We start from the raw sequence: 12,303 nt of genomic DNA on the forward strand, positions 1-12,303 counted from the left end.
ATAAATGTAGAAATGAAGTGACTTCTCATATTGTGTTATTAAAACAATCTGCAAATTCTTCTTAAACTAATTATTTATACATCTGAGTAGTATTATCACACTGTTGACTCAACACCATATCCACTAATGAACACAATGTAATCATAATACAAGTGTATGACGCAACAAATTACAACCTCTGCGCTATAAACATATAAGAAGGGTAATTCAGTATTTTATTTATACTTCTGTGCTGTAATATACAAAGAAAACCGCAGGGGGCAGCACCTGGACTCCAGTCTACTGTAGAGACAGTAGAGGAAGAGTTGTTGTTTTGGTCGACTGGTTTTGCTGGCAGATTGAATGAAGAAGAAACACTTTGAACAGGAAGATACATCCGATTGAGCTTCTATTGTTTACATATCCAGGTACGTGTAAGACAACAAGATCGAGGATTAAAAAATGGTATATGTGCAAAACATTAATCTCGACATAAGTTATGCGCCTTGTAACACGCTTAACATTATCTATCGAGCTACACCCAAACATCTGATTATTTCCTGTCTTCTCCACCACAGACTGACAGACATTAGCTCGTCAGTGTCTTTTTATAGTGACCAGAGTGTCCTTACAGAAGTACATAAAGTTGTAATAACATATTAACGCTCTCATGACTGTCCGTCCAACTAAACTACCGTCCAACCAAACCTCTTTGTGTCTTTGTGGAATAATTGTCTAAAATAAGTGGCCATCAAAAGAGAAGCTTCAAGGGCTGAACTTTCATTTATCATAGAGTACTGTCATTTATACCGAACTGAAGCTGAAATCGTCCTTAACATTATAATGTAATACATATAACCTCACCAGCCATATGTATTTGCTGAGGCGCAACTCAATACAAAATCATCATATTTTTAAATGGACTTTGGTGTTACCTCGTCAGCGTGCAGCTTTAAGGTTTAGAACATATGTGCTATTGTTGTAATTTGTATTTACATGCAGTTTTTGACCATTTAGACCAGGAGTGTCAAACTCATTTTCAATCAATCATGTGGGCCGGACCATTAAAAAGGTGGAAGGAAGGAAGGAAGGAAAGCAGGAAGGAAGGAAGAAAAGGAGGAAGGACAGATGGATGGAAGGAAGGACAGATGGAAGGAAGGACAGATGGATGGAAGGAAGGAAAATAACACACGAAGGAAAGATGGAAGAAAGGGAGGAAGTGCAGAAGGAAGGAAGGACAGATGGAAGGAAGGAAGAAAGAAAGAAAGGGAGGAAGGACAGATAGATGGAAGGAAGGAAGGACAGATGGAAGGAAGGAAGGAAGAAAGGATTAAAGGGAGAAAGAAAGGAAGGAAGGATGAAAGGGAGGAGGGAGGGAGGAAGGAAGGAAAGTGTGGTTTAACTACATAAGAGGAAGAAGTGGTGTATTAAGTAGTGTTGTATTAAAAGTGTCAAATGAGATGAAATGTGTGTAAAGCATGCTTTTATTTTCTATTAGGAGCACAAGTAGTGATGCATTTTCCCAGACATGCTGAAGCACACACTGACTCAGCACTAATGCACCACCATACACTGATGATATGTTATTATTAAGTTATGGTTTTCATTGGAGCTGCTAATAGAGTGATTTTACAATATGAAATAAATGAATGCTAAATAATTACATCATCATTGATTTCCTCACTTTTATGCATCATATATATCTAAACACTGGCAGATAAAGATGGAGCGTTTATATCTAAGTCTTTCTTTCCTGTGCACATACATTGTTTATTTTTTATCTTTATGAGGGTTTATTCTGTATGTGAATATCAGGAACTTCTGCATATTACATATTTATATATTAGAGATTTATTTAAACAAAGATCCACTTTATTGTATAGAATATTTTATAATTGTTTTCTTATTCAATGTTGATTTTCATTCTATTTTTAATACACTTTCACTCTTATGCTGCTACTTTTTTTTCCACTCTCCGATTTGAATTTCTCCCAAGTGAGTTCAATAAAGAAACATCTTATCTTATCTCATCTCTTATATTAATATTAGTGTCAGTGGAGAATTTGAGTGACTTATTGTGACTTACTCCAGTGACTTCTTCCTAAATATGTGCCTGTGCGTGTGTTTTTCCAGATCATCTGTCACCATGACAACCAAGCGAGGACTGATAACCGATTCGTACAAGGTGTTGAAGAAAGTGAGGAGAGGCGGGAAACGAGGGAAGGCGCCTACTCCTCCTCCACCAGAGATAGGTGAGGAACAGCACAGTGAGGATTTCAGTCACTTATAATATATGTAGGCTATATTTAACATATACTTTGTTCTTACATAATAGTGACTTGAATTGTGTGTGTGAATCTTTTTGATGGAGCAGAGGCTGAAAATCAATCAGTCAGAGAGGAGGAGCTGCACAAGCTCATGCAGTTTGATCTGGACTGGAGATTTGGGCCCTGCACAGGTAACACAGCCACACATCTGGATTTTAATAGAGATATAATCATTGAATTTGTGTAAAGGCTGAAGAATCTGTGAATATTGAAAAATAAAAAGTCAGTTGTTGAGGAACTTTTACACACACTGTGTAAAAGTCTTAGGCCACCACTAGCTTTGTTTTAGTTTTAATGACCATCCATATTTATTTTTCAGTCTCTTTATTAAGATATAAAACAAAAAATACAGGAAATATGTACATAATATGTAAGATTTATTATTATTCAATTAGGGTTCCGTTCCATTGAGGTTTAAGAGAGCCAGGTTCCTGCTATTGCTCAAGTATAAGAGGAGGTCACACTACATGTTTGCCACTTTAATCAAAAGAAGCTGTTTTAAAAAAATTACTGCATATACATTTCCTGTATTTTCTGGTTTTATCCTATTAAAGAGATCATAATAAATGATCATAATAGCATTGGTAAAACAACAAATCTAACACTAACACTTTAGCACAGTACTGTATATTCTAAATGTACTTTTTTTTTTTACATAATACTTCAACTTCAACATTATTCATATAGCACTTTAAACACAACATGGTTGAACCAAAGTGCTTCACACATAGGAAAATGTATAATCATTAGAAGTATAAGTAGGATCAGCTGTAACAAGGACAGTTTTATTACAGCAGGTTAAAAATCACACAAAATCCCTAAAAAGAGTCATCTGACTTGTTTTTGATGAGATCATTATGAGTGTTCAGCACAAAAATAGATCCAGGATGTGTCTCACTGAGATTAGCACAACAATTAGCCGATAAAATAAAGAAAATAGACCCTGCAACAACTAAAAAGAACAAGATACATGCCATAAGACAGTTGTGAACACACTATTATTGGCTGTTTTTAAACAGAACAGGATACATTACATCTGATAAACAGCTTATCTATATTTTCCGGTTGCAGAGGATGTAGTTTGTCATTCTTTATCACACAGATACATATATTAAAGCTGCAATAATCAACACTTTACACAGTCATTTAATGGACTGCACTGTGTTACATTACAGGTTTATGCAGCCTTATTATTGTATTGTATTATTGTTGTCATTATGTTCTCAGTTTGTTCCGTTCTATTCTTCTGATCATGATATCTGAGGAACGCCTCGAGGGAATTGAATCACATCGAACACAAAACGTCCACTTTGACTCAAGGATGAACCGATTAGAATTTGGTGGTCAGGGGGTCAAAGGTCAAGGTCACTGTTACCTCACAAAAGATTTTTGAAGTTGTTAAGAATTCATACACTAATTATGACAAAAGTTTCACGCAAATGTTTAATAGTTTCAAGCTCAAGTTTAAAGTTTATTTATTTGTCATTCCTGCCATGTTTATTAAATACATACAGTGGAAGGAAAAAGAGTGCAAAAGAAAGACAATAAATAACTAATCATAGCTGAGAAACACATAAGAACAATTAAAGACAATAAAGAAGCAGCAGTTCAAAAAAAGATCAGTGCTATATTAAAATAAAGTGCCATAAAATCATAATAAATAACAATAAAAATAATTGTAATAGGATGAAATTACATTTTACAACCAAAAGGTCAAAGGTCAACTTCTGATCAAGGTCAACTGTGACAAACCATATTTCACTTTTAGTCAGATACTGACATTAATCTTGGTGCCAAGATGTGTGTGAAGCCCCTGTTGTCATGGCAACAACTTGATGTGTTCATTATTGGCCGAACACTGTTTTTTGTTTATCTCAATGAATTTACACACCATTAAACATACAGCAGAATGAGAAGAAGAAAGCTGAGGCAGGTGGAAAGACAACAAGCACAGGGAGAGTTTTGCAAAGACACATGACTGGAGAAAATTCCCTCAAAGTCTACATATATTATACAAGTATTTATAGACATGGATGTAAACATAAAACCACAAGGAGGTATTTCAAGTGTTCTACCTGTCATGATGCCTTCAAGTGGCCAAAAAATCAGAAATGCTTTAATAGTGTATATAGAGATATCACACAGCTGGAACTGTCTACAGCATGATTACACTGAGGGTTAGGGTCCTGTAAAATATAAACACTTTTTTGTTTTTTTTAAAGATCACAAAAAAAGAAAAGCAGTTGTAATGATGTATTAAATAGAGGTGCAGTAGTAGTAGTTGTGAGCATGTTTGATAGGAGTCTCAGCATATACTGTAGGCTAACACTATATCCTTGTTTCTCTATAGTCTGTATGTCCTCAACTGACATCTACATTTATATACTATAGCTATTTATCTCTATTATTCTTCGATCCACTCATTTTCTTTAATGTCAGGTGGTCATAATGATGTAAAAACAAGATTTCAGGAGGAAACATATCATCTCTCTCTCTCTCTCTCTCTCTCTCTCTCTCTCTCTCTCTCTCTCTCTCTCTCTCTCTCTCTCTCTCTCTCTCTCTCTCTCTCTCTCTCTGCAGGTATCAGCAGGCTGCAGAGATGGGAGAGGGCAAAGCTACATGGTCTGAACCCACCTGAGGAGATCAGATACCTGCTGCTGCAAACACACACTGACCGCGAGTACAACCTGAGGTAACACACACACACACACACACACACACACACACACACACACACACACACACACACACACACACACACACACACACACACACACACATACACACACACACACACACACACACACACACACATACACACAGTTTAATCCCAGGGACTGCAGGGGTTTGGTGGTATCTCTGGAGTATTAATACTCACCTTTTATTAACTCTTTCAAACATAAGAATAAAAAACATGAAGAAAATAAACAAAACAAGAATAACAGTGGTCGAAAAGGGAAGGAAGTATATAATTATAAATTCCTAGCCCGTTCTCACTCCTCCATTAACATTAACATTACAAACAACGATCCCAATTTTATTTACAACACAAATATTCACCTAGTGTCAAAAAAATCAATAAAACCAACCCATTAACACAACCCCTCCTCATCCTTGTTAAAAGTAGGGATTTTTTTTGTATATCTATTTGAAGTGATGTACCTCTAGAAGCTGGTCAGTGTCAGTAACACCTGAATCCTGATTGGTGCTCACACATGTGGGACATCATTTTTTCCTAGCTGAGTCTCATCAACAGCAAAACCAATGAGAATAGCACAATCATTTCTTTTTCAGTAACATAATCCGTCTCATTATTCAGTGTAGAATGTTATAACATGATATTGAACTCTTTTTAGAGCTGCGTATTGAGCCTTTCTACAATATATCGTTGGTCCCAGTAGGATGTCAGTAAATGAGTCCTCTTGTTCTTCTTTGATCTTTATACTTTTGCATTATTGTAATTTGCATTTAATTTAACAAAGTTAAAACGATTGTGTTGTTTGCCTTTCAGCTTATGGAGCGAGTATCCTCTGTGAGCACGAAGATTCAGAGGATCAAACTCCCAACAAATGTAAAGTCGGGTCTATTTTTATCACCTCAGAATCATCAAAAACATATTTCAGAGGGATTGCACAGTCTGCTGTTAAACCCTTAAAAGCTTCAGGAAAAAAAGAGGCAAAGTTTAACGGTAGGGTGTGTGTGTGTGTGTGTGTGGGGTGGGGGGGGGTGGGGGGGGGGGGGCGGGTGATTAAGGAGACATTTGGAGCAACAGAGGATCCATCATCCAGGACAGAAACAGAAGAATGTCAGTTTGCTCTTCTATAATGTTGTTTTTTTAACACACTACAATTTTATTCCCATTTTAATTAAACATATTCTACCAAACTGCTGGACTCTCCTTTCCTATTATGTATAATGGAGTGTGTGTGTGTGTGTGTGTGTGTGTGGGGGGGGGGGGGGGGGTCCACTCTTTATTGATGCTGTAGAAATTAAAGGATGACGAAGTCTTAAAATGACAATAAGTTACATGTTCGCATTTTTTTCTCCCCCTCTGCTATCTCCCATGTGGTCGACAACACTGAACATACATTGTCTTCAGCCTTTTTATAACTGACCTGACATCACACACTCTATGTGAGATGCGCAAGGGAGAGAATGAGTGGATGTGTTCTACAGTACTAAATCCAACACTGAGTACACACAGATCTTAATGTTGGAAAGAGTTCAGCATTTGTGAAAGGTCATGTTAGTCAGATATAATATACTGTTAAATACACTCCCTAAAGAGATAATACGTGTGTGTGTTCTTTTAAGGACATTAGTCTTTCTCAGAGTGCTGTAAACATATTGAGAATGCTGTTTAGAAAAGAGATGAGATATACTTCTCACTTTAAGTTAAAAAAAACATGTCACTTAGCCTAACATGGAATTGCAAATAATATTGATTGTGTTAATTTAAACGCAAAATACTTAAAATAAGTCTTTCACAAATACAGTTTGCTTTACAGTTATTTTATTTTATTTTTTACAGTTTATGATCTATTACTATGGGTCACTCACAGATGGACATAAGGGAAAAGGTGGGTCTGCCTGTTGCACTTTAAGCGCATTATCCCGCCTCCAGCGCCGTTCTATTGGCCTGAAGCGCCGTCAAGTACTCCCAGCTCAACGCTCATTGGTTCTCCTGAAGGTCAGTTGAGCGACAGCAGACGCACCGCCAGCTGATTGATCAAGAACTCGGTGACTAAGCTTCCAGTAGGCGGGATATTACAGGATACTACGCGCTGATTGGTTCAGATGTTGCGTCGGTCTGATTCTGAGGCCTCTCATTGGTTATTTCTGTGCACCGTAGGGTTTCTGTTGGCAAATACTGTTAATCACGTTCATTCCAGCCGCGTCAAACACCGGAGGTAAGACGAATTTAATTTCAAATAAAAGCCTAAAGCCCGCACTTTTAGAAGAAACTTAGATATCTGTCACCCTGTGGTTGTGAGTACTTTTGGTTGATTATCAAAAATAATGTGTATTGATAACTTTTATGAGATAAACATTGAGAGTACATCACGCCGTGAGGCATTTCTGCAGGGGAGAAGTCTTTACTGTGAAAACTGGGACCGGAAGTTTCATTTTATTATTGCGTAGCTTAATATTATTGAATTGCCTGAATATCAGTGACCCACAGGCACTCCTGCAGCCAGGATGAGGAGTAATAGCACCAGACTGTCAGGATAAATTAATCTTTAACCATATTTAAAGAAACATCTGCCTTAAGCAAGCCTTATTTGTTAAAGATACAACGTTTTTACCGCTCGGGGATTCAGCTATTGCTTGAATGGGAATGTCGTCCTGATGATTTCTCACTCATTAGCGGCTTTCACAGTATAACCAGATAGCCTGTAGATACTATTTTTTTCCAAACGGTTTTTTTTTTTTTTTTTTGGCTGCTTGGTTTTTGTTGCTGAGTGTATTTTACACTCAACACGCATGGTGCTGTGATATATCCTGTGTGACTAACACTGCAGGGCTGGTGGACAGACGACCTCTCCGGGCAGCAACCTGTTCATCTCCGGAGGATTAACGGTAAACACACCGTTAGCTGTGAGGCTAGCTTACTGTTAGCTCCGTGATGATGCTTCACCTGTCGTTTGACGCATGACTGTTGATATATATTAACGCGTAACCTGCTAATTATGTTGTCATATCAAACTGCTGCCAAACCTCACCAGTCGTGAACAACATGTCATTGAGTATTTGGCGTTACGTGGTTTGTACAACTCAGATTTAAGGCGAGGCGTAAGAACGTCGAGAAAGTATTAATGCTAAAGCTAACGTTACATGTTATGTCGTGTCATAATTCATTCGCATCCTGTGTAGTGTTCAGGGGCCTCTGGACAATATCGTATTCTGCGGATGCTGAATTTTGTCAGCAGTGATTGAGTGAGATGTGAGTGCCCGCCTCACAATAGGCCTGCCTCATATGATGTGAGTCAGGACATTTAGGAGTCATTATGGGTCGAGTCTTGTGCTGAATTCCATCAGGAAACACTTGAATTTAAAGTTGTTTAATTATTGCAGGTTCTCACACACACGGGCATAGTGATGGAACGAGATCATGGGAAAAACAGGGAAATTACCATTACATTTGTATTTAAATGAGTGCAAACTAACATATTTGGTGTATTAGACATAAGCCGAATTGACAAGTAGGCCTTTCCTGTTTGTAAAATACATCATGTCTTGTTCTTCCCTATACTGTTCATTTGTCTGTAGGAAAGAGCGTTTAAATTGTCACATTTTTTAATGGAGTTTGGTGCAAGGCGAGAACATTTAAGGCCGAAGTTATCTTTCAGAGAAGCAAAGCCTAAATGATACACACCTAAATATAGTCTAATGTGATGGGACACAGGGGGGGTGTTTTTCAGAGCATGTTCATGTTCACACCCTGTGGACAGTAGCTCAGGTCTCCTGGGCCTGTCTGCAGGTTCCAGTTGGTGTGGTTGCTTGGCTGTAGAGTACATCTGATTCCCCAGCCAACTATTGCTGTTTATTACAGGTGCCAATGCTGAGAAGCATTCTACCTTACAAGTGTGGAAAATACTGGAAAGCCGTCTTTACTGTCATAAATTGAAAATCAGATGTGTTCCAGTCAGTTTGCTTCATCTCTCATGACAATGTTAGATATCTTTTTTTATTAGATTCTTATTTGTATGTTGTTATACATTCCTATATTCTCAGTTTTTTTTTTCATGTCACAAATATTTGCTGGTTGTACTTTCAATCTAAAATATTATAAGCAGCCTTATGAATACCTCATTACCTTCCTATAGTATGACTGGATGTTTATATACACTACAATTTAACATTTATTCTTTTAATTTCACAACTTCCTGTGTGAGTTAATAAGATCTGAAGACTGAATGTGATATTTTTCCATTGACAAAACTTACTGTTGATACTGACATTGCTCTGTCTTCCCCCCTCCACAGTGATGGATAATGCTCATACTAAGACGGTGGAGGAGGTTCTGGGCTTCTTCAGTGTGAATGAGTCTACAGGTCTGAGCTGTGAGCAGCTGAAGAAGACCAGGGAGAGATGGGGACCCAACGGTAAAAATGAAAATATTATGGATTTTTAAACAAACAATAAACAGTTATTACATCTCTTCAAAGCAAATAGATTATTCACTGTAGATACTCAACAGTGACAGTGATGTTAGTAGTCATTTTAATTTGTTTAATAAGATGACTACTATTCTTCCTACTACTAATAATGATTATGGGTATAATTATAATAACAAACATATTCATATAAAATGTGATTTTTAGAATTCATATAGGTTGACGTGATGATGAAATTGTACGCAGATTCACATTTGCTGTACAGTGTTGTCAATCTACATCACATTCTTCATTGTATTGTGAGTCAAAAAGTGTATCCGTGGTGATGATGATGTAACTGTATTTATTTTTTCCCCACCCTCTCTCCTTTCTTTCTACCTTTAACTCTTTATTTACTCACAGAATTGCCAGCTGAAGAAGGTGAGTTATCTATCTCTATATTACATCCTGTTGTTTTTCCTTCTTACATCACTACCTCCTCTAAAAATCTGTCACTCTCATTTTGTTACCTTGCAGGGAAGTCACTTTGGGAGTTGGTCATGGAGCAGTTTGAGGATCTGTTGGTTCGAATCTTGCTGCTGGCTGCGTGCATCTCCTTCGTAAGGAAACACACTCACATACAGTGGCGTGACTTTAACACTATTTCTATTCGATTTTAATTATCAGTTTTATTTATATAGTGCCAAATTACGACAAAGTCATCTCAAGGCACTTTACACATAGAGCAGGTCTAGACTGTACACTTTAATTTAGATGGTCCTAACTTTCCCACATGAGTAAGAATTTGGCAACAGCAGCAGGAAAAACTCCCTTTTAACGGGAAGAGAAGAGAGAGAGAGAGAGAGAGAGAGGGAGAGTGAGGGGCACATAAACAACAACAGTGATAATAGTAATAGAAGTATGACTCATGATGATGATAATAATAATAGATAATAATAACATAACATAACATAGCAGAATGCATGAGTCTCTACAGTACAGGGTCTGGGTCTCTACAGTACAGGGTCTTTGTCCCTACAGGACAGTGTCTTTGTCCCTACAGGACAGTGTCTTTGTCTCTACAGGACAGGGTCTGGGTACCTACAGGACAGGGTTTGGGTCTCTACAGGACAGAGTCTAGGTCTCTATAGGACAGAGTCTAGGTCTCTATAGGACAGAGTCTAGGTCTCTATAGGACAGAGTCTAGGTCTCTTTGGGCCAGAGTCTAGATCTCTACAGGACAGTGTCTTTGTCTCTACAGGACAGGGTCTGGGTACCTACAGGACAGGGTTTGGGTCTCTACAGGACAGAGTCTAGGTCTCTACAGGACAGAGTCTAGGTCTCTACAGGACAGAGTCTAGGTCTCTACAGGACAGTTTCTTTGTCCCTACAGGACAGTGTTTGGGTCTCTACAGGACAGAGTCTAGGTCTCTATAGGACAGAGTCTAGGTCTCTATAGGACAGGGTCTGGGTCTCTATAGGACAGAGTCTAGGTCTCTAAAGGACAGAGTTTAGGTCTCAATAGGACAGTCTAGATCTCTACAGGACAGGGTTTGGGTCTGTACAGGACAGAGTCTAGGTCTCTATAGGACAGTGTCTTTGTCTCTACAGGACAGTGTCTTTGTCCCTACATGACAGTGTCTTTGTCCCTACATGACAGTGTTTGGGTCTCTACAGGACAGTGTCTTGGTCTCTATAGGACAGGGTCTTGGTCTCTATAGAACAGAGTCTTGGTCTCTATAGGACAGAGTCTAGGTCTCTATAGAACAGAGTATAGGTCTCTATAGGACAGAGTCTAGGTCTCTATAGGACAGGGTCTTGGTCTCTATAGGACAGGGTCTTGGCCTCTATAGGACAGAGTCTGGGTCTCTATAGGACAGAGTCTAGGTTTCTATAGGACAGAGTCTAGATCTCTATAGGACAGAGTCTAGGTCTCTATAGGACAGAGTCTAGATCTCTATAGGACAGAGTCTAGGTCTCTATAGGACAGAGTCTAGGTCTCTATAGGACAGAGTCTAGATCTCTATAGGACAGAGTCTGGGTCTCTACAGGACAGTGTCTTTGTCTCTACAGGACAGGGTCTGGGTACCTACAGGACAGAGTCTAGGTCTCTATAGGACAGAGTCTAGGTCTTTATAGGACAGAGTCTAGATCTCTATAGGACAGGGTCTTGGTCTCTGTAGGACAGAGTCTAGGTCTCTGTAGGACAGAGTCTAGGTCTCTGTAGGACAGAGTCTAGGTCTCTATAGGACAGAGTCTAGGTCTCTATAGGACAGAGTCTAGATCTCTACAGACAAAGCTGAACTATTACACACATACTGTAGGCAGCACTGTTTCATGAGTCGCAGCATGTTTGTGTAATGATGTGTGATTTATGTGATAGTAACAATAACATCTACAATTAATCCTAACCTTTTTCTCTCTCTGTCTTGTCATTTGTCCCTCATTAGACGCTGGCTTGGTTCGAAGAAGGGGAGGGGACGATTACAGCCTTTGTCGAACCCTTCGTCATCCTCCTCATCCTCATCGCCAATGCTATTGTAGGAGTATGGCAGGTAAACAGCATGTTTGTGTGTGTGCTGTAAAATGTTATAAATGGAGTAAAATTATCAATCTGCTGCTGCAATTTTCTAATGTCCTAAAAATTTTAATTAACCAAGCCTACCAGACATGTGCCATGAAAAGATACACAATTTTAGAAGGGGGTTAAGAAGGGTTAAAAGTCTGAAAAAGCAGTGAATTTATTTGCCTTTAAAAAATAAAAATAAAAGGTATTGAGATATTTCTGGCTGTATGGAGGAACTTCAGCTGCGTTGAGTTTTGTGTGTTTGCTGGCTTGTCATCTATAAATGACTAAAAGTGAGAGTGGTGCGACTGGATTGTGCTGCAGGAAGCTGTTT

At 38.5% G+C, this 12,303-nt stretch overlaps 2 protein-coding genes across 2 annotated transcripts in view; both read left to right on the forward strand.

The window, feature by feature from the left end:
• The first annotated feature begins 313 nt into the window (after positions 1-313).
• pold4 (DNA polymerase delta 4, accessory subunit) lies at positions 314-6,029 on the forward strand. Its single transcript, XM_062441069.1, has 5 exons — positions 314-407; positions 2,113-2,231; positions 2,354-2,437; positions 4,887-4,998; positions 5,818-6,029. The coding sequence occupies exons 2-5, from the start codon at positions 2,126-2,128 to the stop codon at positions 5,840-5,842; spliced, it is 327 nt and encodes a 108-aa protein (XP_062297053.1). The 5' UTR covers positions 314-407; positions 2,113-2,125; the 3' UTR covers positions 5,843-6,029.
• Positions 6,030-7,503: 1,474 nt separating this feature from the next.
• si:dkey-28b4.8 (sarcoplasmic/endoplasmic reticulum calcium ATPase 2) overlaps positions 7,504-12,303 on the forward strand; it is a 30,872-nt gene continuing 26,072 nt past the window's right edge. The window contains exons 1-5 of the mRNA XM_062440991.1: positions 7,504-7,886; positions 9,293-9,412; positions 9,827-9,844; positions 9,941-10,023; positions 11,854-11,958. Coding sequence (XP_062296975.1) covers positions 9,295-9,412; positions 9,827-9,844; positions 9,941-10,023; positions 11,854-11,958 — 324 coding nt within the window. The 5' untranslated portion in view covers positions 7,504-7,886; positions 9,293-9,294. The remainder of the gene's footprint in view (positions 7,887-9,292; positions 9,413-9,826; positions 9,845-9,940; positions 10,024-11,853; positions 11,959-12,303) is intronic.

This window comes from Scomber scombrus, chromosome 2 (assembly GCF_963691925.1).
Source record: "Scomber scombrus chromosome 2, fScoSco1.1, whole genome shotgun sequence".
Taxonomy (NCBI): domain Eukaryota; kingdom Metazoa; phylum Chordata; class Actinopteri; order Scombriformes; family Scombridae; genus Scomber; species Scomber scombrus.

Coding starts and splice junctions, on each gene's coding strand:
- pold4 (XM_062441069.1), top strand. CDS start 2,126: ATGACAACCAAGCGAGGACTGATAACCGATTCGTACAAGGTGTTGAAG. Junction 2,232..2,353: donor TCCTCCTCCACCAGAGATAG/GTGAGGAACAGC, acceptor TTGATGGAGCAG/AGGCTGAAAATCAATCAGTC. Junction 4,999..5,817: donor GACCGCGAGTACAACCTGAG/GTAACACACACA, acceptor TTTGCCTTTCAG/CTTATGGAGCGAGTATCCTC.